Source organism: Tiliqua scincoides, chromosome 7 (genome assembly GCF_035046505.1).
Source record: "Tiliqua scincoides isolate rTilSci1 chromosome 7, rTilSci1.hap2, whole genome shotgun sequence".
Taxonomy (NCBI): Eukaryota; Metazoa; Chordata; class Lepidosauria; order Squamata; family Scincidae; genus Tiliqua; species Tiliqua scincoides.
The window spans coordinates 75,779,631-75,806,028 of NC_089827.1; the positions used below are offsets into that span (position 1 = coordinate 75,779,631).

At 45.3% G+C, this 26,398-nt stretch overlaps 1 protein-coding gene across 1 annotated transcript; it reads left to right on the forward strand.

The window, feature by feature from the left end:
- On the forward strand, positions 1-26,398 carry TSGA13 (testis specific 13). The gene is made up of 4 exons (XM_066634512.1): positions 1-81; positions 2,160-2,366; positions 13,368-13,533; positions 26,205-26,398. Exons 1-4 carry the CDS (start codon positions 1-3, stop codon positions 26,396-26,398), a joined length of 648 nt encoding a protein of 215 aa, XP_066490609.1.

A 26,398-nucleotide genomic window follows, 5' to 3' on the forward strand; every position in this document is an offset into this window, starting at 1 on the left:
ATGGGGATCCCTGTAATCATCATCATCATCAAGCACACAATGTTAAAAGTACTGAGGCAGCAAAAAGCATCCATATATGTGGTAAAAGAAACAAGCTAGGGGGAAACATCCAGGGATATCCCATTGTTACCCAAACCCATAAATTGTGCTAATAAAATGTTTATTTCATTAAGGGAGTATTTCTAGTACTGAATTCCATTAAAGTGTTGCAACAAGTGAGAAGACCCTGGTCCTTGCTACTTCACCCTTGACTTTTACCAGCGGTGGAACTCTGACAATAGACTTTCTCCAATGACCTAACACAGGGGTGCTCAATAGATGGATCGCGATCTACTGGTAGATCGCGAGGCAAAATGAGTAGATCGCGGAGTGGTGCCTTCAGGTGCCTCTGGGAGGAAACGCCGGGAGTAAGGCCCATTGTACTCAATGGGGCTTACTCCCAGGTAAGTGTGGCTAGGATTGCAGCCTCACAGCCTAATCCTAGGCATGTCTACTCAGGAGTAAGTCCTGTTATACTCAGTGGGGCTCAAGGTACACCAACATACATTGTACACATAAATGTTATATGTTAAGATGGCGCGAACATTGTAAAAAAAACTCTGGTAGATCTCCGGGCCTTGCTGGGTTTCAAAGTAGCTCTCGAGCCAAAAAAGTGTGAGCACCCCTGACCTAACAGATTATAATCCAGCAGGATTATATAGGAGCAAGTGATCCCTCAAATACCATCCCAGGTCATATAGTGTTTTAAAGATAAGTACTAGGACCTTGAATTGGCCTGGAAACAAACAGGCATATTCTGCACTCTCAAATCAAGAAAAAAATTTTTAAAGAGAGAGTACATTGCTGCCACCTTTAAGGCAGTAGCAGCACTGCTTCTCTTAATGACTTCATAACCTCATAACTATTTAGCCAAACCTTCCTGGGCTGATGATATGAGACATGCTAGGAAAGGATTGAGAGGGCAGGCAGCCAGTCTCATATTCCAAAGAATCCTGTCTACATCCTCAGGCTGTATAAATGGAAAAGAATCCCCAATTCTTGGACAAGTAGTTTAGCAAGGAAGGTGCCTGCACAGACACTGTCAATGTAGAATAAAAGTCGAGGCACATGTGAGCAATTTTATCTGCAAAAGTCTAGCAGACCTGTTACAGAAAATCACAGAGCAATCCTTTGGGCAACTGGCATATCTAGGGGTTAATACCTACAGGTTTCTAGAGGGGCAAATTCCCTGGGGCACAACACCTGTGAGGGAAGTGCCATCTTCTTCACCCTCTCCTGCTAACCTACTAACCTAACTCTCCTGCTAACCTGCTAACCTAACCCTCCTGCTAACCCTAACCCTCACCCCTGTCTGGAGCCCTTCAGAGGGCCTTTAAACCTACTTCCTGTTTTTATCTGTGTACATGGGGGAGGGAACCTTACTGATCCTCAAAAGGCCTTCTAAGTGTCTTAAAATGTCACTTCTGGTTTCAGAAGATAATCAGAAGTGAGGTTTGAAGGCCCACCAGAGGTCTTAGAAGGCTTTCAGCAGCCTGGGAAGATTGACACTATGATGCTCCAGTGCTGCATATTACAATTCTTTACAATGTACAAGAAATGTGATTGATCAGTATCAAAGTACCAGCAGTAGCTGGACAGGTAGTTAACCAAGCAGCCTAGGTTCTCTCAAGGCAAATATTATTTGGAAGAGGAAAAGTGGGATGGAACATAATGGGAACTACAGTTCTTTGTGGTGAACACAGGAAAGCAGCCTCAGTAACTGAACAGAAATTTCAGGAATTTGGATATATTCCACATCTTTTACTGGAAAACAGCACTGTTCAGCTTGCAAACTACAAGTGAGCAGCAATTCAGTTATAGGCCTATCTGAAACAAGTAGCATGTAATGTATATTCTGACTCAAAAACGAGCTTTTAACTGATCACTTTTCTCTTTTAGTGTGACCTATGGGTACCTTTGGGTACTGGGCATCAGTGTGGACCTGTAGGTACTGGCCAGATAAGAGTAATTTCCATTCTTCATTTGCTAACATTATAAATATTCCACTGGCCAAAAAGCAGGACAAGCAACACAGAAATAGTGTCTGTATTTTTTGTTTGTTTTTTGAGATGAACAGAAATCTTTTATTGTTCTCACTGTCTTCCTTTCACCTGGTGCAGATCCAGTACTTCATCCCATTGACTGATGCCGAATTTCAAGAACGCTTAGAGAAACACAGAGGGGAAATTGCCATCATGTTGAAATCTTCAGAGTTCAATCAAGACAAGACCACCTTGATTGTGACTAACAACCCTCTTCCTCTGCTTATTTCTGGTCAGCAGCTTGCAACACGTTTCCAGTTTTTCTCCAAAGATCTGTTAGAAACGGTATGGAGGTTGATTTCTTGCTGAAATTGGAAAGTGTTTTTCCCAACTGAAAGGTGAATCATGGGTTGACATTATCCCAAAAGTTGTCTCTGAACATTCTCAGAGCCTTGATCTGCCCTGGACATTATTGAGGGAATGGCTTTTTGGCCATGGTTTCTGTTCTTATTTCACCAGTGGGATATGTACTGTGCAGTACTATTAGCACTGGAAGGTAGACTTAGCTATCTAGTAGTGCAAGACCAATGATCTGCAAGACTGGGGGGAAGGGGCTGGTGTTGCCAGAGAGTGTTCATAGGAAAGATGAGAACTCAAATCGCGAAAATGCATATACTTGCTGACTTACAGACTCATGAGTCATACTCATGGAAGACTCTGAAAACCACTCGAGTCAGGGGTTCCCTGACTTGGCTCTCATTCCCACACTGGAGACTCAAATCTATCTCTGTTTGGGTGTGCTTGCTTACTGTTTTTGTGGTGTGAAAAAACTTGTGGGGCCATCATTCTGACCATGTGAGCAGCAGGGAAGTTCCAAGGTTAATGTTTTCCTTTTGCATAGGCCAGGAGGTAGGAGGAACTCTTTTGCCCATTTTTGATAGGAAGGAAGGAACCAATGATCACTGGACTAAGGACGGCCATTCTGATATTTTCTTTGACTGAAGCTGGGCAGAAGGAGGAGCCAAGGGGGTTCTGCCCTTACAATTGGCTGGAGAAGCCCAGGAAGGCAGAAGGAGACAGGGAAGCCGGGGGGGGGGAGGAGATTCATAGTGATCATAGCTTTCTGAACGCATGGCTCCTTTTGGCTCTGTTGTTATTTGGGCGGAGGAAGCCTTGCTGAATGACCGACTGCAGTGGGAGTAAACTTTACTTCTGAGTAAATCTGCCAAGGATTAGGTTTTCTTGGTACGCCTCACAACTACTGCATGTGACCCTCCTCCCTCTTGCCTCTTGTCCCAGCTCTTATGCAGTCCCTTCCATGTCCTCCTGCTTTGTTTACAGATGGAATGGGACATCAGGGAACTATTAAAGGAGTATTCTGACACACATACACCCCAGCAGCAGCCCTGCTTTTTTCCATGGCTGACTTTTTAACGGGGGCAACTCGAGTCCTATTGAGTTGTGAAAGGGTGACTTGGCTACTTGGAAAATGTCCCCATTATGACTCATTTTTTAGTTGAATCACGGGATGGAGACTCTTGACTCCAAATACACTGTGCAGGATTTTCCATCCCTGGTTCATGGTAATTGAACAGATACACATTTAAGTGTCATGAAGTAAAAGTCACTCTGACTCTGAACAACTCTGACAGAGTTGTTCATTGGCCTGTGTCAAAGCAGAAGTATCTGACTGAAGCGATTAGATGGTGGCCATAGGGTTATCAGGTTTCATGGTTTAACCTCAAATTGCAGGGTTTCAGCCTTATTTTAGGGTTTCAGCAGAGAGAGAGAGAGAGAGAGAGAGAGAGAGAGAGAGAGAGAGAGAGAGAGAGAGAGAGAGAGTAATATCCCAGCATGCAGGGACAAAACCAAGGGGGCCAAGATTCTTTGCAAGGCCAGAGAGCTTTTACCATTCCTTTCCATCCATGCCCGTTAGTCAGACATTCTGTCCCTTACTTGCCCCGCTGCACTATATGCTACTATCTGCTTGATTCCATGCCTGACCCTAAGGGCCTCTGTCATCCTCATCTGTTGGAAAGATTTTCAGATTCTTTCCAAATGCTAAACAGTCATAGACATTTTAAAAGGGCTTCAGAGGCTTTATTTATACAATAGCCAATTTAATCCAGTTTGGATACAAATGCTCACTCTTCATTTCCCATCTTGTTTCTCAAAAAACCACATCCAGAAAATCACATTAAATAACGTGAAACAAACAAGTTACCCATGTGACACTGTATGTCACTTCCACCTCCTTATTGGGCATATTATGACAGATTTGGTGCATGGTCCCAGCTCTAATTAGGAGGTCATTCTGCCCTGCATCTAAAATGTTCTTGGCCCACAACTTTGGTTACACAAGATCCTGCAATTTTACATGTTCTGCCAATCATGATCTCTTTTAGGTCACTTTGACATAATGACCCATCCTGTTTTTAAGGGAAACAACAGTCATTCTCTTGGCTCCTATTTCAGTTATTTTTCTCAAACCAGAGAAGATAAGTTAACCCTCTAAAATCTCTATCACATTTAACTCCCAGACTGATTCTGAGAATCTGGCCTTCAGGAAAGTTCATAACTCTATAATGGGGTAGATACAGAATGAGATAGAGAACCAGACAAGCAAGACTGGTTATCACCCAGGCAACCCAGGCCTGTTGTGGAAGGATTCAAGGTGAAACAATAGACCATCTAGGAGAGAAGCTGCTCTAAAGCACTGAAAGAAAAGTGTAAGAGGTGAGCAGTCAAGTGAAGCTAATAAGCTTGGGAGGGGGATACTGAATAGTTCTTAATAACTCCCTAATGGTCCTGAACGGGTCCCCCTTACCATGTACATCTGCCTTAGAGAAGGGGTTCCCTTGTGAGTGTCAAGTAACTTTTTGTGTGCTCAATGAGAAAGACAAATACAGCCCGTGCTTCAGATTCTGAAAGAGATAAAGATGAGGTCTGGTCTGAGAGGGACTGCAGTGAAAACCAAAAGGGAAAGGAATTAACAGTGATTAGCTGCAGGCATACTTGGAAGATACATGGAGCTATTTGTTTACTGGACCATTGCTGTTTGACTCTATCCAGTGCTCAAACTTGTGTATTTGGAATGAAGGCAAAGTCAACATTCTAGTGCTCTCTCCTCCAAAGGAAACCTGAACCTGGATAAGATTCAGAGGCCATCACAATGGCATCTCCCCATTCCCCTCCACATAGCAGATGTGAATAGCTCAGTACAAAGGAGCACTGGCATACAGAGATGGGCTTATCTCACTCACTGGTAGAGTACCTACTAGACACATTAAAAGCTCCAGATTCTGTCAGTGTTGACAATATTGAGCTAAATGGATCAGTGATCTGATGCAGTAGAGCAGGCTTCATCTTTATCTATGGTCCTAGCTGACCCTGCAATGATATCCCTCTGCCCTACCTAGATATCTAGAAAGGTGTCCGAAGCTGTAATGGCTCAGAGAACAAAGAATTTCCCCCTGCACATCATCCCTCAAAAACGAGTGTTTACCAGTTTCCTTTCCCATTTATTCTTTCTTACAGAGTATGATTAGTCAAAGATCATGCTGCTTACCACCACTGAAAATGACTCAGAAGCAATTGATGTGTCTAGAAAGGAAGCCGGGTAAACCAATGCCATTCAGGTAAAACCACAAGCAGGGTGTGGGTGGATACCATGCAGTTTACTGCCTTGTGTGATTCAACATGGCTAGAACAATATACAATCACTTAACACAGTGTTTCTCAACCAGTGATACCTGTGCCTCTGTTGGTACTTGAGGTGGTGTCTGTTGGTACCCATGGGACCACCAGACCCACCAATACCTGACAGGAAGACCAGCAATGCAGCAATAGGAGGCTTGGCTTGGCAGGCAGAGCTCCAGCATGCTCTTTCTGCATACTCACAAAAAAAAGCCCTTCCATCCATCCTGAGCCTCTTACTGGTGTTTGTCGCCTTACCACTTGCCTCCCCAGAAGTAACTGGTGATGACATTAACACCAGATACTTCTGGTGGTATTTCCAATAGGTGGATCATGTGAAGTATGTCAGGGAACAGACACTGAGAAACACTCGCTTAACAGGTCTTAACAGAATAGGAAACAGTAAAGTTGGGGAGCAGGGAGGGATTGAATAGAATGCCTGGAAAGATTTGGGTTAAACCCAATTGGCTTTGCAGCTCACCAGGCAAGTTCTGCCTTGATCACACCTCTCAGGCAGACCAGAGAGACAATGAAAGTTCAGTTTAGCATTGGTTGCATTGGTTGCAACTACAAGGGTAGTGAGCAACTGAATCCTTCAGAAATTTCAATAATGATGTGAACTGAATCTATGCTCTTGTATGTTTTATCCATTTGCTGTTGCACCTGCTGCTGCTGAGCTGTTGATTAATTTTATGTATTTTTGCCAGACATTTCATTCCTAAAATAACAAAGTGCCTTCTAAAGCAAACCAATCAAACCAATCAAAATACCAACAGTAAACATAATAGCACTAAAATCTAACCAGCCAGTTGGCCAGCCACTTTGTTCACTGGTAGATAGAGTGACTTCTAGGAATGTGCTGGAGCCACTGTCCTGAGTTGTAATGTGAGTCATGAGACACCAACCTTCTGACTCGACTAGACTTGTGAGTCATAATGGGTGTCTGTCATGATTTGGCCTGAGTGATTCAGAGTTATTTTGACCCCAGTTCAGGTCTTTATGAGAAACAAGACATGGTGTGAATCAGGCACAACTCCACAGACAAAACAGAGGTACTGGTGGAGTAAGTGTATCTGAGTTCTCATTTAACACTGCTCTGATGTTCCCATCTCATCTGTGGTCAGCAATGTGATGAAGTTCTTCATTTAAACTACCCTTTTCATTTCACTGCTGTAAACGAAAGCTCAGTTGTTATTCAAGGGATTGGAGCAGTGCAGAAAGCAATCAGGTCCTTACAAACCCCAATGATGAACCACTTCCCTCATTCACATTAAGACTCCCGATTCTGCCTTCTAAAGGAGTTCCAAACAGCACACCACAAACCAAAAGGGAGGTGTCCATGCTCAGCAAAGTGGGACTGGCAGCATGAGGGCAGAAAGGAAGGTCTACCCTGGTTTGCCTGCTTCCTTTTCCCCTTCCCTGGGCTTGCATCCAGCCACTAGTTCCTATCACCCCTTCCTCAGGCTACCCCATCTTCTTCTGGTTCCTCCCCCCCAGCCTTGTTCAAACTTCCTCCTTCCCTCCACCCCCAGCCCTCACTTCCTGGAACCACCTAACTTCCTCCCACTGCATCTGCTGCTACTGTGCTTCTGAATCTCAGCTTCTGGATTTGCAAGATCTTTTGGGGCAATGCAGAAGCAGCAGAAAAAAAGTACACAGAGACATAACTAAGTCACAAGCACAAAAATCACAAGTCTTTCTGACTTGAGTATAAATGAGTTATGATTCATTTCCTAGTCACTGTCATTTCCTAGTCATGAGTCATGAGTCATGTCCGAGTCAGTGACGTCTGCGACTTGAGTTGGCACGAATCACAGAAAACACATACTGTGTCACCAGGACTCTAGTTCCCATCCCTGGAAGACCCAAGAGGAGGAATGTTCAGCTCCTCTTATCCACTTGCCTCTTTTGGAAATTCAGTTTGTTTGTTTTAAGATAATGATACTAAAGATACAATCAACACAACAAACAACAGTAAGAAACAGCTGATTAAAAAATAGATAAAATAATGAAGCTAGCAATTAAACGCTGACATAAAACACTGCATAAGTAGTTCTCTAAAACACTGTTTCTCAACCAGTGGTACTCATATCACAGGACCTCCAGACTCCACTGCCTGGCAGCAAGACCAGCAAGCAACACAACAAGCAGCAGTAGGAAGCTCAGCTTGGTAGGCACACCTCCAGCATGTGCTTTTCTTGTGCTATTAAAAGTCCTCCCATTAGCCTGAGCCTCTTACCAGTGTCTGTAGCCAATTCAGAAGTAACTGGCACTGACAGCAATTGGCACTAGTTACAACTGGTGGTACTTCCAATAGGTAGGCAATTAGAAGTGGTACAGTGGGGGACAAACGTTGAGAAACAGTGCTGTAAAAGGTGTCTCCCATATGAAAGCATGAAAGAAATGAGCAAACAGGATGAGTGGCTTGTAGAAGAGCCCTTCCTGCTTTGCATAAAAAGGTTTCCAGCCTTTGTCCCTGGCAGCATCTCCAGGTAGGTTTGGGAGAGTCCTGCTAAAAAGCCTGGACGGCTCCTGCCAGTCAGTGAAGACAACATTTGTTGGCAAACTTCAGTCTCGAAAAACTATGGTATCGCACTCTGAATGGTGGTTCTGGCACAGTATCTAGTGTGGCTGAAAAGGCCGATTCAGGAGTGACAATCCCTTCCACACTGGGAGCAAGTGCAGTCTGTCCCTGGTCTGTCTCCCTGGCTATGGGCCTTCCTTCTTTGCCTCAGTCTGTTGGGTGAGTGTCTCTTCAAACTGGGAAAGGCCATGCTGCACAGCCTGCCTCCAAGCAGAATGCTCAGAGGCCAGGGTTTCCCACCTGTTGAGGTTCACACCTAAGGTTTTCAGATCCCTCTTGCAGATATCCTTGTACCGAAGCTGTGGTCTTCCTGTAGGGCGCTTTCCCTGCACTTTGGGATCTGACCATCGCCCATTCTCATGATATGACCAAGCCAACGCAACCGTCTCTGTTTCAGCAGTGTATACACACTGGGGATTCCAGCTCTTTGCAGGACTGTGTTGTTTGGAACTTTGTCCTGCCAGGTGATACCGAGGATGCGTCGGAGGCAGCGCATGTGGAAAGCGTTCAGCTTCTTCTCCTGTTGTGAGCAAGGAGTCCATGACTTGCTGCTGTACAGAAGTGTACTCAAGACACAAGTTCTTTAGGCCTGGATCTTGGTATGTTCCGTCAGCTTCTTGTTGGACCAGACTATCTTTGTGAGTCTGGAAAATGTGGTAGCTGCTTTACCAATGCATTTGTTTAGCTTAGTATTGAGAGAAAGAGTGTCGGAGATTGTTGAGCCAAGGTACACAAAGTCACGGACAACCTCCAGCTCATGCGTAGAGATTGCAATGCAGGGAGGTGAGTCCACATCCTGAACCATGACCTGTGTTTTCTTCAGGCTGATCGTCAGTTCAAAGTCTTGACAGGCCTTGCTAAAACAATTCATAAACTGCTGGAGATCTTTGGCAGAATGGGTAGTGACAGCTGCATCGTCGGCAAAGAGGAAGTCAGGAAGACATTTCAGCTGGACTTTGGACTTTGCTCTCAGTCTGGAGAGGTTGAAGAGCTTTCCAACTGATCTGGTCCAGAGATAGATGCCTTCTGTTGCAGTTCCAAAGGCATCCTTCAGCAGAACAGCGAAGAAAATCCCAAACTAGGTCAGTGCGAGAACACAACCCTGCTTCACTCTGCTTTGGATGTCAAAGGGGTCTGATGTGGAGCCATCAAAGGCTACAGTGCCCTTCTAATGGAAAGACCTGATGATGCTGAGGAGCCTGGGTGGACATCTGATCTTGGGGGGAATCTTGAAGAGGCCATCCCTGCTGACCAGGTCGAAAGACTTTGTGAGATCTTATGAAGGCTATAAAGAGTGGCTGTCGTTGTTCCCTGCATTTCTCCTGCAGTTGTCTAAGGGAGAATACCATGTCAGTGGTGGACCTGTTGGCTCGGAATCCGCACTGTGATTCTGGATAGACACTCTCTGCAAGTACCTGGAGCCTCTTCAGTGCAACTCAAGCAAACAGCTTTCCTACAATGCTAAGGAGAGAGATGCCATGGTAGTTGTTGCAGTCACTCCTGTCGCCTTTGTTCTTGTACAGCGTGATGATGTTTGCCTCCCTCATGTCCTGAGGTACTCAACCTTCTCTTCAGCAGAGACAGAGGATTTCATGCAGCTCAGTGGCGATGATCTCTTTGCAGCACTTTAGGACCTCAGCAGGGATGCTGTCTTTTCCAGGTGCCTTGCCAGAGGCGAGGGAGTCCAGGGCCACGTGATGTTCTTCTAGGGTTGGTTCACTGTCAAGCTCCTCCAACACAGGCAGGCACTCAGTGTTGTTGAGCACTTCTTCGGTGACTACATTTTCTCTGGAATATAGCTCAGAGTAGTGCTGCACCCAGCGTTCCATCTGCTGTGCCTGGTCCTGGATGATCTCGCCTGTGGCAGACTTCAGAAGAGTACTTTTCTTCTTTGTTGAAACTAGGGCCTGCTTGATACCGTCATATATCCCCTTGATGTTGCCCGTGTCAGCTGCTATCTGTATCTGGGAACAGAGTTGGAGCCAGTAGTCATTAGCACATCTCCTGGCAGTCTGGTGGACTTTGCTACAAGCAGCTCAGAGGACCTGCAGGTTGCGCTCACAGGGACAGGCTTTGTATACTGCTAGATCTCTCCTCTTTTCCTCAGTGACTTGTGTCAACTCCTCCAAGTGGGCTTCAAACCAGTTTTGTTGGTCTTCTTGCCGAATATGGACAAGGCGGTGTTTTAAACAGCATTTTTGAAATGTTCCCATCTGTTGGATGCATCTGCAGTGGCCGGGCCCGGAAGAGAGTCCTCAAGTGCTCCTGCAAATCCCTCCACTTTCCCCTGGTCCCGGGTCATGCTGGTGTCAGTGCGAGGTCTTTCTTCCTTTTTTGTGTGATACAGTAGCTTAGTTAGCAGTTTCACTCTGCTGCACACAAGAGAGTGGTCAGTGTCGCAGGCAGCACCCTGATAACTGTGTGTGATCTTGATGCTGGGAAGGCTGAAGCATCTGGTGAGGATCAGGTCGAGCTGGTGCCAGTGCTTTGATCTTGGGTGTCTCCAAGAGACTCTATGTTGGGGCTTTGTTTTAAAGAAGCTCTTGCTGATGCAGAGACCATGATGACAGCAAAGCTCTAGCAGGTGTTGGCCATTTTCATTCATCCTCCCAGTGCCGAACTGGCCTAAGCAAGTGGGCCATGAACTGTGATCAGCACCAACTCTAGCACTGAAATCGCCGAGGATGAACAATGGCTCTTTTTTGGGAATTTTCTTGATAGTGGTGGCCAGGTCATCGTAGAATTTGTCTTTAGCTTCTGCTGAAGATGACAGAGTCGTGCATATGCACTGATGAGAGTGACAAGTCCTGCTGATGAGTGGAGCTGCAGGGACAAAATTCTTTCACTTCCTGCAGAAGGTGGGATGATGTTCCATAACCAGTTCCATAACCAGCCTGACCCCTCCCTCCTCCATGTCCCACAATCCTCTCCTCCCTCTTCTTTCTCTACCCAGCACAATCCAGCCTGACCCCTCCCTCCTCCATGTCCCACAATCTCTTCTCTATCCATCATAATTCTGCAATCCTCTCCCTCCACAACCCCAGTTTGGCTGTACTTGTTGTAAGAGGTGTCTAAGCCACCGGGTAGATGCAACTCATCTGCCTGGGAAGGCAGCTCATCTGAGAGAAGGAAAACTCTGATCCGAAACCTCCACTGCCTTGTGGAAGACAACACTGAGCTAGATAAAATGATAGTCTGATTCATTACAAAGCAGCTTTCAATATTCATACAGGCAGCTTTGGGCAAATATGTTTGAGAAGGGTCCTGCTTTATATATGAACATAATCAAGCATGGCTAGTCCCAGACCAGCTTTAGAGCAAGTTGACCAATTTGGCCAAATTGGATCCTGTGCTGGAGGGGCCCCACATTGGAGTGGTGAGCAGTGTACCTATAGCCACAACCTACACCATACTCTGTACAAGTATTTTACAGTAGTTTACAGTCCAGCAAAGAATCTCCCATTATGAATCATTGCAAGGAGATAGCAGTGAGTGGAGCATTGCCATTCCCAACTACTCCCAGGTCTAATTGGCTTGAAATCAGCCTTCCTCAGAAGAAATTGATGCTGCTACTGGGTGCCTCACTGCCTCCACTTCACTTGGTGAGTAAAGAAGCTTGCAAAAATGTTTTGTATTGGGCCCTGCAGCTCCTAATACTAGCACCGACTATCCCCATCCCAGGGTCTAGGAAACAGAGGAAAAGAGGGTAATTTGTACCCAGGCCCAGGGTTAGGAGCCATAGGAGGGGACCCAGAAATTTCTTTGGATCTTCCATTTTCCTATATACTCAGACTCGTTGCCTGCACAGGATGTTTGGGACACAACCTCAAGTGTGCGACTGCAGCTACTGAAGCTACTGAAAAGCCCTATATTCTGGGCTGAGGAATGCATACACGACACTCCTTAACACTGTCAAATCAGGGAGGAAACTGGTCTGCTACAGTACCTCTTTGGCTAGTGGATGTCTCAAAAAAGAGTGGATGTCTCAATAAAGTCTGTCTCAAAAAAGATGTCTCAAAAAAAGTGGATGTCTCAAAAAAAAGTGGATGTCTCAAAAAAGACATAGTGGAAATGGAAAAGGTGCAAAAGAGAGCGACTAAGATGATTACGGGGCTGGGGCACCTTCCTTATGAGGAAAGGCTACGGCGTTTGGGCCTCTTCAGCCTAGAAAAGAGGCGCCTGAGGGAGAACATGATTGAGACATACAAAATTATGCAGGGGATGGACAGAGTGGATAGGGAGATGCTCTTTACACTCTCACATAACACCAGAACCAGGGGATATCCACTGAAATTGAGTGTTGGAAGAGTTAGGACAGACAAAAGAAAATATTTCTTTACTCAGCGTGTGGTTGGTCTGTGGAACTCCTTGTCACAGGATGTGGTGATGGCGACTGGCCTGGACGCCTTTAAAAGGGGATTGGACAAGTTTCTGGAGGAAAAATCCATTACGAGGTACAAGCCATGATGTGTATGCGCAACCTCCTGATTTTAGAAATGGGTTATGTCAGAATGCCAGATGCAAGGGAGGACACCAGGATGAGGTCTCTTGTTATTTGGTGTGCTCCCTGGGGCATTTGGTGGGCCGCTGTGAGATACAGGAAGCTGGACTAGATGGGCCTATGGCCTGATCCAGCGGGGCTGTTCTTATGTTCTTATGAGCATATAGCAGCTCAGGGGCACAGCTGCTGCAGAAGCAAGTTTTGGTGCACACAGGACACTTTCCATTCTAATGTAAGCCTAAATATGATGATGCTAATTTTCTGCATGATATTCTCTATTTAAAAGATTTTAGAGAGACTTAGGAGTGTGTTTGGTTTCCTGTAATCTTGTATCCAGCTGTTGATGCCATATGGGAAAGAGAGCTGGGCAACAAAGACTTTTCCAGCTGACTCCATCCTCCTCAAACCCTGTTTTGCCCCTCTATGCCCCCATTCTGGTCACCTGTCACCACCCTACCCAGCTCTGTTTCACCCCTCCCTCTTTGCAAAGGGGCCCAAAAGAAAATTTGTACTGATAAAATTCCTCTCAGAGGTCCTGCTCCATCCTATGCTGTTTGTTCCTCAGTCATGTGGGTGGGAAAGCATGGTTTTTGAGCAGAACAAACTCTTCTGTCATACATGTAGGTTTGCCACTGACAAGGATTTCAAGACTGAAGCACAGTTTTCAAAAGGTTATGCTGAGAGGCGACTACAAAAGATGTATCCCCATTTGTGTACTCACACTAACCTAGGTAAGCAATTATTTTCCATTCAAGAAAGGCAAGTAACCTAAAGAAAATGTGAATGGAAGCTCATGTTTCTACAACCCCTTAATTTAGTAACAAACTCTAGTGAATGCCTCCCAATTCAAGTGTAGTGCTCTTTCCATGATTAGGTCCTTCCAACTGTGCATAAGATCATAAGAAGAGCCCTGCTGGATCAGGCCAAAGGCTCATCTAGTCCAGCTTCCTGAATCTCACATTGGCCCACCAGATGCCTCAGGGAGCACACAAGAAAACAAAAGACCTGCATCCTAGGACTGTCCCTTGCATCTGGCATTCTGAGGTTGCCTACTTCTAAAAGTTGCACATACTCATCATGACTGGTAACCTGTGATGGACCTTCCCTCCAGAAATTTGTCCAATCCCTTTTAAGTGCATCTAGACCAGATGCCATCACCACATTCTGTGGCATAGACAAATTACATGCTGCGTAAAGAAAAAATTTCTTTTTTCTGTAACTCCCAAAACTCAGTTTTAATGGATATCCCCTGGTTCTGGTGTTGTTTGAAAGGGAAAAGAGCATTTTTCTATCCACTCTATTCATCCTCTGCATAATTTTGTCTGTCTCAGTCACATCCTCCCTCAGAAGCTTTATTTCTAGACTGAAGAGCCCCAAATGCTGTAGCCTTTCCTTGTAAGGAAGGTGCAACAGCCCAATAATCCTTTCGGTTGCTCTATTCTGCACTCTTTCCATTTCCACTATATCCTTTTTGAGATATGGCAACCAGAACTGAATACAATACTTCAGGTGTGACCTTACCAACAATTTGTACAATGGCATTATATAATATTAGCTGTTTTATTCTCAATACTTATTCTAATGATCCCAAGCATGGAATTGCTCTTCCTCACTGCTGCTGAACATTGGGTTGACACTTTCATTAAGCTGTCCACCAGTACCCCAAGATCTCTCTTCTGATTTGTTACAGCTCAGAACCAAGTAGCTTGGTGAAGTTTTTATTTTTTTATTTTTGCCCCAATGTACATTAATTTACACTTACTTACATTGAAATTTGATTTCTTTGATTTTCCTGCCCATTCTCCCAGTTTGGAGAGATCCTTCTGGAGCTCTTCACAATCCCTTTTGGTCTTCACCATATGAAAAACATGGACAGCTTCATGACATGTGCAAACTTGGCCACCTCACTGCTTAACCCTTTCTCCAGGTTATTTATGAACAGGTTGAAAAGCACTTGTCCCAGGACAGATCCTTGAGGCACACTGCTTTTCACATCTCTTCATTGTGAAAATTGCCCATTGAAACCCACTGTCTGTTTCCTGGCCTTCAACCAGTTCTCAATCCATGAGAGGATCTGCTCTCTAATTGCTTAACTGTGCAGTTTTCTCAGTAGCTTATGGTGAAAGACCGTGTCAGACACCTTCAGAAAATCCAGATATATAATGTCCACGGGTTCTTCCACATCCACATGCCTGTTGACCTTTTCAAAGAATTCTAAAAGGTTTGTGAGGCAAGACTTACCCTTACAGAAGCCATGCTGATTCTCCCTCAGCAAGGCCTGTTCGTCTCTGTGTTTTGAGATTCTATCTTTGATGAAGCATTCCACCATTGACACCCACTCTCTGTTTCCTGATCTTCAAGCAGTTCCCAGGTCATGGCTGAGAGGAACTGCCCTCTAATTCCCTGACTGTGGAGTTTCCTCAGCAGCCTTGATTAGGGATCGTGTTGAACGCCTTCTGAAAGTCCAGATATATAATGTCTATGGGTTCTCCCACATCCACATGCCTGTTGACCTTTTCAAAGAATTCTAAAAGCTTTGTGAGGCAAAACTTACCCTTACAGAAACCATACTGCGTCTCCCTCAGCATGGCTTGTTAATGTGTTTTATGATTCTTTGATGAGGCATTTCACCTTCTTACCTGGAACAGATGTTATGTTGACCAGCCTGTAGTTTCCCAAGTCCCCTCTCCTTTCCATCTGGGCCTGGTAACTTACTGATCTTTAATTTGTCAATTAGGTCTGAAACATCGTCTCTTTTAACCTCTGTGTGATTTAATTCCTTCATCAGGAGAGGCTGTTTGGCAGTGGTATATTCCCGAGGCCTTCTACTGTGAAGACAGGTGCAAAGAACTCACTTAATTTCTGTGCCAACTCCCTTTTTATCTCCTCTTTCCCTCCCTTACCATCTGGCAGGCTAACCAGTTCTCTGGCAGGTTTCCTGCTTATATTTGAAGAAGCTTTTATTATTCCCCTTAGTGTTACTGGCAATGTGTTCCCCAAAGTCTTTCTTGGCTTTCTGTATCATCTTCTTACATTTCTTTTGCCACAGTTTATCATTGAATCATAGACTTGGAAGGGACCTAATAGATCATGTAATCCAACTTGTAACATGGAATCCTCCTAGAGTATCTTTAATAGGTGCTTGTCGAATCTCTACTTGAAGATCTCCACTGAGGGAGTGTCCACCACTTCCCTTGGCAATCTGTTCCACTGTTGAACCACCCTTACTGTCAGACAAGCAATCTGAATATCTTCTCTTTCAATTTTCACCCATTATGTCTAGTTCTACTTTGAGAGGCAGCTGAGAATGAATTTGTCCCTTCTTCCATATGATAGCCCTTCATGTATTTGAAGAGCACAATCATATCCCCACTCAGTCTTCTCTTCTCCAGGCTGACCATAACAAGTTCCCACAACCTTTCCTTGTTTTCCAGCCCTCCGGTCACCCTTCTTCCCTCCTCTGAACCCGCTCCAGTTTAGCTTCATCTATCTTAAAGTTAGGTACCCAGAATTGGACATAGTACTCCAGGACCAGGCACAGCAGATGGAATGCTGGATGCAGCACTACTCTGAGCTATATTCCAGAGAAAATGTAGTAAATGAAGAAGTGCTCAACAAGTGCCTGCCTGTGTTGGAGGAGCTTGACAGTGAACCAACCCTAGCAGAACTTCATGTGGCCCTGGACTCCCTTGCCTCTGGCAAGGCACCTGGGAAAGACAGCATCCCTGCTGAAGTCCTAAAGTGCTGCAAAGAGATCATCGCCACTGAGCTGCATGAAATCCTCTGTCTCTGCTGGAGGGAAGGTGGAGTACCTCAGGACATGAGGGAGGCAAACATCATCACGCTGTACAAGAACAAAGGCGACAGGGTGACTGCAACAACTACCATGACATCTCTCTCCTTAGCATTGTAGGAAAGCTGTTTGCCCGAGTTGCACTGAAGAGGCTCCAGGTACTTGCAGAGAGCTTCTTTCCAAAATCGTAGTGCGGATTCCGAGCCAACAGGTCCATCACTGATATGGCATTCTCCCTTAAACAGCTGCAGGAGAAATGCAGGGAACAACGACAGCCACTCTTTATAGCCTTCATAGATCTCACAAAGGCTTTCGACCTAGTCAGCAGAGACGGCCTCTTCAAGATTCTCCCCAAAATCGGATGTCCACCCAGGCTCCTCAGCATCATCAGATCTTTCCACAAGGACATGAAGGGCACTGTTGTCTTTGATGGCTCCAAATCAGAACCCTTTGACATCCGAAGCAGAGTGAAGCAGGGCTGTGTTCTTGTGCCAACCTTGTTTAGGATTTTCTTCGCTGTCCTGCTGAAGGATGCCTTTGGAACTGCAACAGAAGGCATCTATCTCCGGACCAGATCAGACGGAAAGCTCTTCAACCTCTCCAGACTGAGAGCAAAGTCCAAAGTCCAGCTGAAATGTCTGCGTGACTTCCTCTTTGCCGACGATGCAGCTGTCACTACCCACTCTGCCAAAGATCTTCAGCAGCTCATGGATCGTTTTAGCAAGGCCTGCCAAGATTTTGGACTGACAATCAGCCTGAAGAAAACACAGGTCATAGTTCAGGATGTAGACTCACCTCCCTGCATTGCAGTCTCTGCGCATGAACTGGAGGTTGTCCATGACTTTGTGTACCTTGGCTCAACGATCTCCGACACTCTTTCTCTCGATAAGCTAAGCAGGGTCAGGCCTGGTTAGTACTTGGATGGGAGACCACCTGGGAATACTGGGTGCTGTAGGCTTATACTATAGTCTTTCGAGACTGAATGTTGCCAACCAAGCTAAACAAACGCATTGGTAAAGCAGCTACCACGTTTTCTAGACTCACAAAGAGAGTCTGGTTCAACAAGAAGCTGACAGAACATACCAAGATCCAGGTCTACAGAGCTTGTGTCTTGAGTACACTTCTGTACTGCAGCGAGTCATGGACTCTTTGATCACAACAGGAGAGGCAGCTGAACACTTTCCACATGCGCTGCCTCTGACGCATCCTCGGCATCACCTGGCAGGACAAAGTTCCAAACAACACAGTCCTGGAATGAGCTGGAATCCCTAGCATGTACGCACTACTATATGTATGCAGAAACACCTGAATTGGCTTGGTCATGTCATGAGAATGGGCGATGGCTGGATCCCAAAGGATCTCCTCTATGGAGAACCTGTGCAGGAAAAGCGCCCTACAAGTAGACCACAGCTGCGGTACAAGGATATCTGCAAGAGGGATCTGAAGACCTTAGAATTGGACCTCAACAGATGGGAAACCCTGGCTTCTGAGTGTCCCACTTGGAGGCAGGCTGTGCAGCATGGCCTTTCCCAGTTTGAAGAGACACTTGGCCAACAGACTGAGGCAAAGAGGCAAAGAAGGAAGGCCCATAGCCAGGGAGACAGACCAGGGACAGACTGCACTTGCTCCCAGTGTGGAAGGGATTGTCACTCCCAAATCGGCCTTTTCAGCCACACTAGATGCTGTTCCAGAACCACCAGTCAGAGTGCGATACCATAGTCTTCCGAGACTGAAGGATGCCAACTCCAGGTGAGGTCAAACCAATGGAGAGTAAAATGGAATCATGACTTCCTGCAGCTTGAAAGCTATGCTTCTGCTAATGCAGGCTAAAATTGCATTCTTTGCAGCTATATTACACTGCTAACTCATGCTCATCTTGTGATCCAAGCAAGTGATCTCCCATTCTGTATCTGCTTCTTTGGTTACTTTTGCCTAAGTGCAGCACCTTGCATTTGCTCCTATTAAACTTCATCTTATTCATTTCAGCCCAGTATTCCATTTTGTCCAGGTCTTCCTGAAGGCTTCTACTGTCTTCTATTGAGTTTGTTACTCCTCCCAGCTTGGTGTCATCTGCAAACTTGATGAGGCCCCTTGTATCCCTTTATCCAAGTCATTGAGGAAGATGTTAAAGAGAAACAGGGCCAAGACAAAGTCCTGGGGCATTCCACTCAAAACTGTCTTCCAGGTTGACAGGAAGTCATTGACAAATACCCTTTGTGTATGGCCGTCCAACCAGCTGCATATCCATCTCATGATTGTATCATCTAGCCCTTGTTTTACCAACTTGCTGATTAGAATGTCATGTAGAACCTTGACAAAGGCTTTACTGAAGTCAAGATAGATTACATTCACAGCATTCCCACCATCCAGTAAGCTATTAACCCAATTAAAAAAGAAGATGAGATTTGTCTGGAAAAAATTATTTTTGACAAATCCATGTTGGGTTCTAGTGATCACTGAGTTGTTGTCTAGATATGTGCAGACTGTGTTTTATAATATGTTCTAATATCTTCCTTGGTATTGAAATCAGTCTCTGTAATTTCCTGGTCTTCTTTTCTCCAGTTTTTAAAACTGTTGTTCAGTCATCTTCACTTTCTGTCATTAAGTGGTATCATCAGCATATCTGAGGTTATTGATATTTCTCCCAGTGATCTTAACTCCGACTTGGGATTCATCCAGCCCAACCTTTCACATTATGTACTCTGCATATAAGTTAAATAAGCAGGGTGACAATATGCAATCTTGTCATACTTCTTTCCCTATTTTAAACCAAATATCCGGTTCCATATCCAGTTCTAACTGTTTCATCTTGACCTGCATACAGATTTCTCAAGAGACAGAGAAGGTGGTTTGGTACTCCCATCTCTTTAAGAACTTGCCACTATTTGTTGTGATCCACACAGTCAAAGGCTTTAGCATAGTCGATGAAGCAGAAGTAGATGCAGTTCATCTGGTTCAAATAACTTGCATTCATTTAGGCAGTTAAGTGGTTTCTAACTAGTTCCCTGTCAATCCTAACCTGCAGACCTGTTCTGTCCAGGTTTTCATTACCTCTGTGGGAATGTAAGTATATCCTTGCATCAGCCAAGAATCTAGCATCCACATTTACACAATTCTGTTTCTGAGAGAAAATGGATGAAAAGTAGAGCAGCTCTGCCTTCTCTTTGTTTCCAGACACCAACTGGCCATCCTTATCCAGGTGCAATCCCACCCTCTCATTCCTCTTTCTTTGGGCATGTCTAAAAAACTCATGTTTTGTTGTTCTTGACATCCCTGACCAGCCTCAGCTCATAGTGAGCTTTAGCATTCCTGACCCTTGCCCTACAAGAGCCATCCTGGTTTTTTGAGGTATCTTCCCCTTTTCTTTTTCATAGGAATTGTTTCTGACTGTGCCTGTTAAAGCTGCTTCTTAAGGAGCTCCAACACATCTTGGACCCCTTTTCCCACTAGTTCAGCAACCCATGGGATCCCACCTATTTTCTCCGAGCTTGTTAAAATCAGCCTTCCTGAAAATCCAATGCACAGGTTTCACTTTGTGTTTCTTTTGTTTCCCATAAGATTGAACATTCCAGCATTCCAATTTGTGATTATATTCCCCTAAGTTTCCTACTACTTTGACTTTGTCAACCAATTCCTCCTTATTGGTTAAGATCAACTTAAGGATCACCTCTCCCTTTGTTCCTTCTTCCACTTGCTGGAAGATGAAGTTATTCTCAAGGCACAACAGGAATTGGAGTTCCCATGTTTGGCTGAATTAGTCTCCCAAGAGATATTCAGATAGTTAAAGTCCCCCCATTACAACTATCTCAGGTTTCCTTGCAATGTCTTCCAGTTGTTTCAAGAAAGCAACATTCACTTCCTCCTCTTGGCCTGGAGGTCTATAGTAGATGCCCACCAAAGTATTCTGTTTGTTGCTCTTCCCCCTAATATTCACCTAGATGCTCTCCATGGGGATACCGGGACCACGTTGTTGGATTTCTGACATCCTCTTTCCCTGGTATGTTAAGCCAGAGGCTCTACATATAACATACAACATATAACACATAACTGGGAGTGTGCAATTCAATTCACAGTGGAGAGATAAGCAACCAGGTATGAGCATGAGAAAGTGCAGCTACGCATAGTTGCAACCTGATTTACTCAGAAGAAGACCCATTGCTTTCTATGGATGTTATTTTTAAGTAATGGTGCACTGAATAGTAGCCTTAGACTTTTCAAATGGAAATAAGGATTACATCCTGGAGTTTAAAAAAAAAACCCTCTGCATATGCATTATGGAACTGCAGGTGGATCTGCTTAAGAGAAAGAGGCTTGAGCCCTGGAAGGCTTCTTTCTCAGGAGGAAAATGAAAGGTTAACTTTGGTTGGAGGTGTTGCTGTGGAGACTAAGTCATAATCACACTTTCCTGGAAGCAAGCTCATTGAACATTATGGGACTTACTTTTGAGTAGACCCACTTAGGATTCAGCTGCAACAGCCCTCTATCTCTGCATTGTCCTCTTGCTTCTCCCAGTGCCTTCACTACCGTTTTCCTTGTCTGAGGAAGGGAACAGCCGCCTTATTGGCAGTGCTGGTTTTTGCTGTCCAACACAACCTCATGGTTGGCAGCCTCCAGCACCTCCGCGCATCAGCGGGGAATCTTCTCTTTGGCCCTCCTCCAGCTAGGAAGGCCACCACCAGCATCAACAGCAACAGCAGAAGCAAAGGGGGCAATCAGCCACACGAACAAGTGCCTACTCTTGGGGACACTGTTGCGCCCAGGGGCAGGCTCCATCTCTCCCTCCACTGATCTCTGGTGTGGCCACAGTTTTTCTCCCTGGGATTTTTCTTCTGGTTCAAGCCTCCAGCTTTATAGGACAGAGGGGGAGAGAGGCACTACACAGAGGTACCTGCCAAGAGGCCCAACACCAGGCACCCTCTTCACAGCAAGTGCACTGGACAACAGCGAACTTGGAACTCCAAAGCTTGAGAATCAGAAAGGGGCAGCATTCCCTCAGAAGGCATTGCACAACAAGGTATGGTGACACAGGCGCAGGGAAGCACTAAATCTGAGTGCATGTTCAGGATGCACAGATAAGGCGAGGAGATGATCTAAGCCTGATTTATTGGCAGAAATTTCTCACCTTATAGGGAGGTATTTACAGTATATGCAATGTAAGCCCTGAAGGTTACAACTCAATGTCTTCCCCTTCTTTAGCTAGGTAGGGCCTCTCCAAATATTCACTAGTTACAGAGGTGTCCCGAGAGTTGCGATCTGGAGTACTTACTTGTGAAATAAGCTTCTGAGTGATGTTTCCAACTCCCTCCTCATTCAGTTGAAAGCCCTCCTGATCAGGTTCACCATGCTATGACTGAAAACTTTCTTCCCCTCCTCATGAGGTGCAGGAGCAGCAGTCTCAAGCCAGCAGGCCTTCATCCAGAAAGTGCAGTCCATGGTCCCAGAAGCCAAATCCCTCCTGACAACACCACTGATGTAGCCAGTCATTCACCTGGAGTATTCTTCTCTTCCTTTGAAGTCCTCTGCCTGTTACCCGGAGAACAGATGAGAATATCACCTGGGGCCCCAGGTCTTATGTTCTTATGTCTTACATTCTCATGTATTTCACCCTCCTGCCCAGAGCACTGTAGTCTGAAATGATTTGCCCATAACTGCATCCAGCAGTATCTTTCATTCCTATGTAGATGAGGTAGATGTTTCCTTTTATGTTCCTTTCTATTCTCTTTTTATTAGGGCATCTTCATTTACAGAAGGAAGCTTCCTTGCCCTTTACAGCCTCTCTGACTCTACTTATTAATTTTGCTGGCACCCTCCTGAATTTAGTCCATTCTTCCTTTGCAGTATATTCTTCTACTGGGCCTCTACTACTACTTGAGTGCAAGGGCCTCCTTGCACTCAAGACAGATTGGACTCTTTTTACTTTTCCTTTCTAAAGGAAACTTTTCTAACCAGTTTCCTCATTTGAAGGAAGTCCATGCTTCTGAAATCAAGGATTTTTCTGTCAGATTTGCTTGGCGCTCTTCCCCCTTCACATATCTGGTGAAACAGATTGCAACACATTCAGTGTTCTCCAATGGCTCACAAACATTCACATCTCTTACCAGATCCAGATTACCGTACATTGTTCAATTCAGAGTTACCTGTTGTTTGGTGGGCTCCATGACTAGCTACTCTAAGGCACAGTTGTTTAGCATGTCAAGAAATCCAGTCTTTCTTTCATGATCAGAGTACAAATTGACCCAGTCAGTATAATTGAAATCCCCTATCTCTCCTTGACACCTCCCTGATCTGTTTTCTCATTTCAAGGTCCTCCTCAGGTTTTTGTTCCAGAGGATGATAGGAGGCCCTCAGATCATTCCTTGAGCCTGGTAATTTAACTCACAGTGATTCTATGGTGGAGTTGGACCCACATTCGGTCTCTGCTGGATTCTACCCCTGCTTTAACACAGATGGCCATCCCACCTCCAACATACCCCTCTCTGTCCCTCCTATAGAGTTTATAGCCTGGAACTGCAGTATCCCATTGGTTCTCCACATGCTACCAGGTTTCTGTGATGCCTGCTATGTTTTACCTAGCCACGAAACATTCTGGTTCTCTCATCTTTGCTTGGAAATTTTGAGCATTTGTATAAAAGTACTTATATGGAGTTTCCCAAGATGGGTTGCTTATGTGCTCCTTTATCCCTGTAGCCTCTCATTCTGCTGTACCAGCTATCATATCCTATCATGCTTTCACTCCTAATTCCTACTCCTCTCAGATGAGGAGTTCCGAACCAGATGCCTCTTGGCTACTGTCAACTTTTTCCCAGGGGTCAGTTTAAAAACTGCCACCTTTTTAATGTTACACACCAGCAATCTGCTTCCATTTTGGTCCAAGTGTGCAAGCCTGGCTTGTCCCTTCAAGGTTCCCCCCAGTGCCTTATGAATCTAAACCCCTCCTTCCGACACCATCATCTCATGCACACATTCCCTGAGTTCTGCCTGCCTAGCTGGCCCTGTGCATGGAATAGGTAGCACTTTTAAGAACACTACCTCTGGGTTCCTGGCTTTAAGCTTCCTACCTAGCAGCCTAAGTTTGGCTTCCAGGACCTCCAAGCTACATTTCCCCACATCATTTGTGCCTATATGCACTAGAACAGCTACCTCCTCCCCAGCTCCTTCCTCCTCCCCAGCTTCCCAGCTCCTTCTACCAGATTGGATGAGATGTGATGTCCACAACCTTCACCTCAGAATGGCAAGTCACCATTCAGTTCTCACATCCATTACAAACCCCTCTTTCATTGTAACTGACAATCAAATCACCCACAACAAGAAGCTCCTGACCCCCCCTCCTATCAAGGAATATCCTTAGTGTGACTGGATACAGGGAGGATAAAGAAGGGATCCCCCTTGGGAATTGTTTCCTCCACTCCAGAATGACATCCTCCAGCCTTGAGAATTTGTACCCTGGCAGCTGGAGAGCTGTCTGCCTTAGGCTGGGACGAAACCTGCATGTCTCACAGTGGTCCCTCTCTGCCTGCCTCTGATTCTCCAGGTTGACAACCAAGCAAGGGAGCAGCCCCATTCCCTGGCGCTTTTTGCAGTGAAGGCACACCCATGACTTACGCCCCAGAAGCATATAGGATTTTTTTTTTAATGCACTGTTTTGATCAGAAAGAATAAAGCAAGAGCAGCAACTCCTAGTGACACAGCACAGCAATAAAATCTCCTACAATACAAAAATAATAGAAATAGCACACCTTGTAGCAGAACAAGGCATTCACCAGTGAAGAGTAATTATTAGTCTAGAATGCTACTGCCTGATTGACCAGAGTATGCCATATGGAGCATATGACTCAACTTGACTGGTTCCCAATTCATTTCCAGGTTCAATTGAAAGTGCTGATTTTGGCATTTAAAGCCATAAATCATCTAGTATCAGATGAACTTATCCACTAACTTGCCTAATTGGTTCATTTGGGTTCGGTTGAGCTCTTCTCTTTTTGCTCAGTTTGTATTCCTCTTTTTGTATTGCTAATTTTGATTGCTTGGTTCTGTTTTTAATTGTTGGTTTGTTGCCTCCTCTTTGGCACTTCCCTGGAGCCTTTTAAAGACTGTGCAGCAATTGTGCATGTTTCCAACTGCCCAGTCTCTTACTAGGCAGAGGAAGCATTCAGCAGCATTCCTGTCACTGACAGCACCAATAGAATCAAAGTTCTGAAAGTGCAACTCTCCACCCTACCAAAGGTATTAGCAGCCTCATGGATTCTTGTGTTTGGAAGAGGACAAAACCCTCTCCAGTAGTGCATAAGATCATATGTATGCTATACAAAATACATTTACTTTGATGATTAGTGTCAGCATCAGGTTTAACATGGCCTTCTGGCATTTTGCTTTGAGAGTCCAATTGCACTTGGGATCCCCTGGGCTTCCCTTCCCATCCTCCACCTTCTCCCTTAGTTCATCCTCTATCCCTCTGCTGTTTCTCTTTATGTACCTTCTTACTTCCATCATCACTGGCATATCATGTGTACACTGTAAACAGCACCATCACCCCAGAGCTTACCATTACACGGGGAGGCTGCCATTGTTGCTCCCGATCTCCTCCCATGATTGTTTCATCCCACTACATCTACCAGGAAATCCTGGTACAGAGCTGCTGGGGCAGAAGAACACAGAAGTGGTGGAGTGAAGCAAACATGGGAGTAGATTGGCGGTGACAATGGTAGCCTCCCCTGTGAAATGGTAAGCACACAGGGGAGGGGTGAGCAAGGGCACTAGATCTGATCCTGTGCTGTGGTTTGAAGTGCTCTGGCATAGACAAGTCAGCGGGAAGCCGAGTTGGTGGAGGAACTGCAATTCTTACACAGGCATTCCTCATCATCATAATCTCTTTCCTTGGAGAGCAATATGATTGGCTGGAGGTTCAGAAAGGATGCAGGATCAGCCAATCACACCTGCAACAGAGCAGCAATGGGACAGAGTTCTTGGCTGAGTATGTTGTTTCATTACTGCCATTGGAAGGTGGGTGCTGGGGGGAGGGTGCATTAGGTGTCAGCTTGTCCTTGACAAGCTCATGACAAATCCCCAACATCTCTGGTGATGTCACATTTGAGTGTGCTTAATAATGCCCTGGGTAAATCAGAGGCTAGGGAGTTCTAGAACAGAGGCCTCCAAACTCTGGCCCATAGGCCACATCTGGTGCACCAGAAACTCAGCTCGGGCACAGTGCATTGGTATTGCCTTACTGTTCTGCCCTGCAACCTCTTCTCTTCACACCCAATCTCTGTAGAAACTCACACCAGACAGCCGCCTTCTGGGGTGCAGGGCACAGTGTCTTCTGGGGCAATTGGACATGAAGCTTGCAGGGCAGAACTGTAAGGCCACTGCACCCAGATCAAACCTCAAGCCAGTTTGGAGACTGCTGTTCAAGAAGAAAGAGTATCAGTCTACTTGCACTAGGTAAAGAAAGAACCAAAACATGAAAATTTGCATGTTTACATCCTAACTACTATTCCTAAGGGTTCCCAAGGGTCCCCAAACTATTAACAAATGGTACAATTCTATATCTGTCACTCACTTAGACTTTGGCATAAATCAGTCTTACTCTTTGTTGCTTATGCTTGATTCCAGCTGCAAAGAAACGAGAGCCTCTTCCTCGCATTGAAGGCTGGTCCCCTAAAATATCCCACTGGGAGCCTCTTACCCTTTCATGCCTGACTGAAATAAGACCCACTCTTATTGCACCAGGAGACAATGGTTTCAGGTATGGGAAGGCTCCGCTCTGGGTCATAAACAGCTCTGTTGTGCCAAGAAACATCAAATAA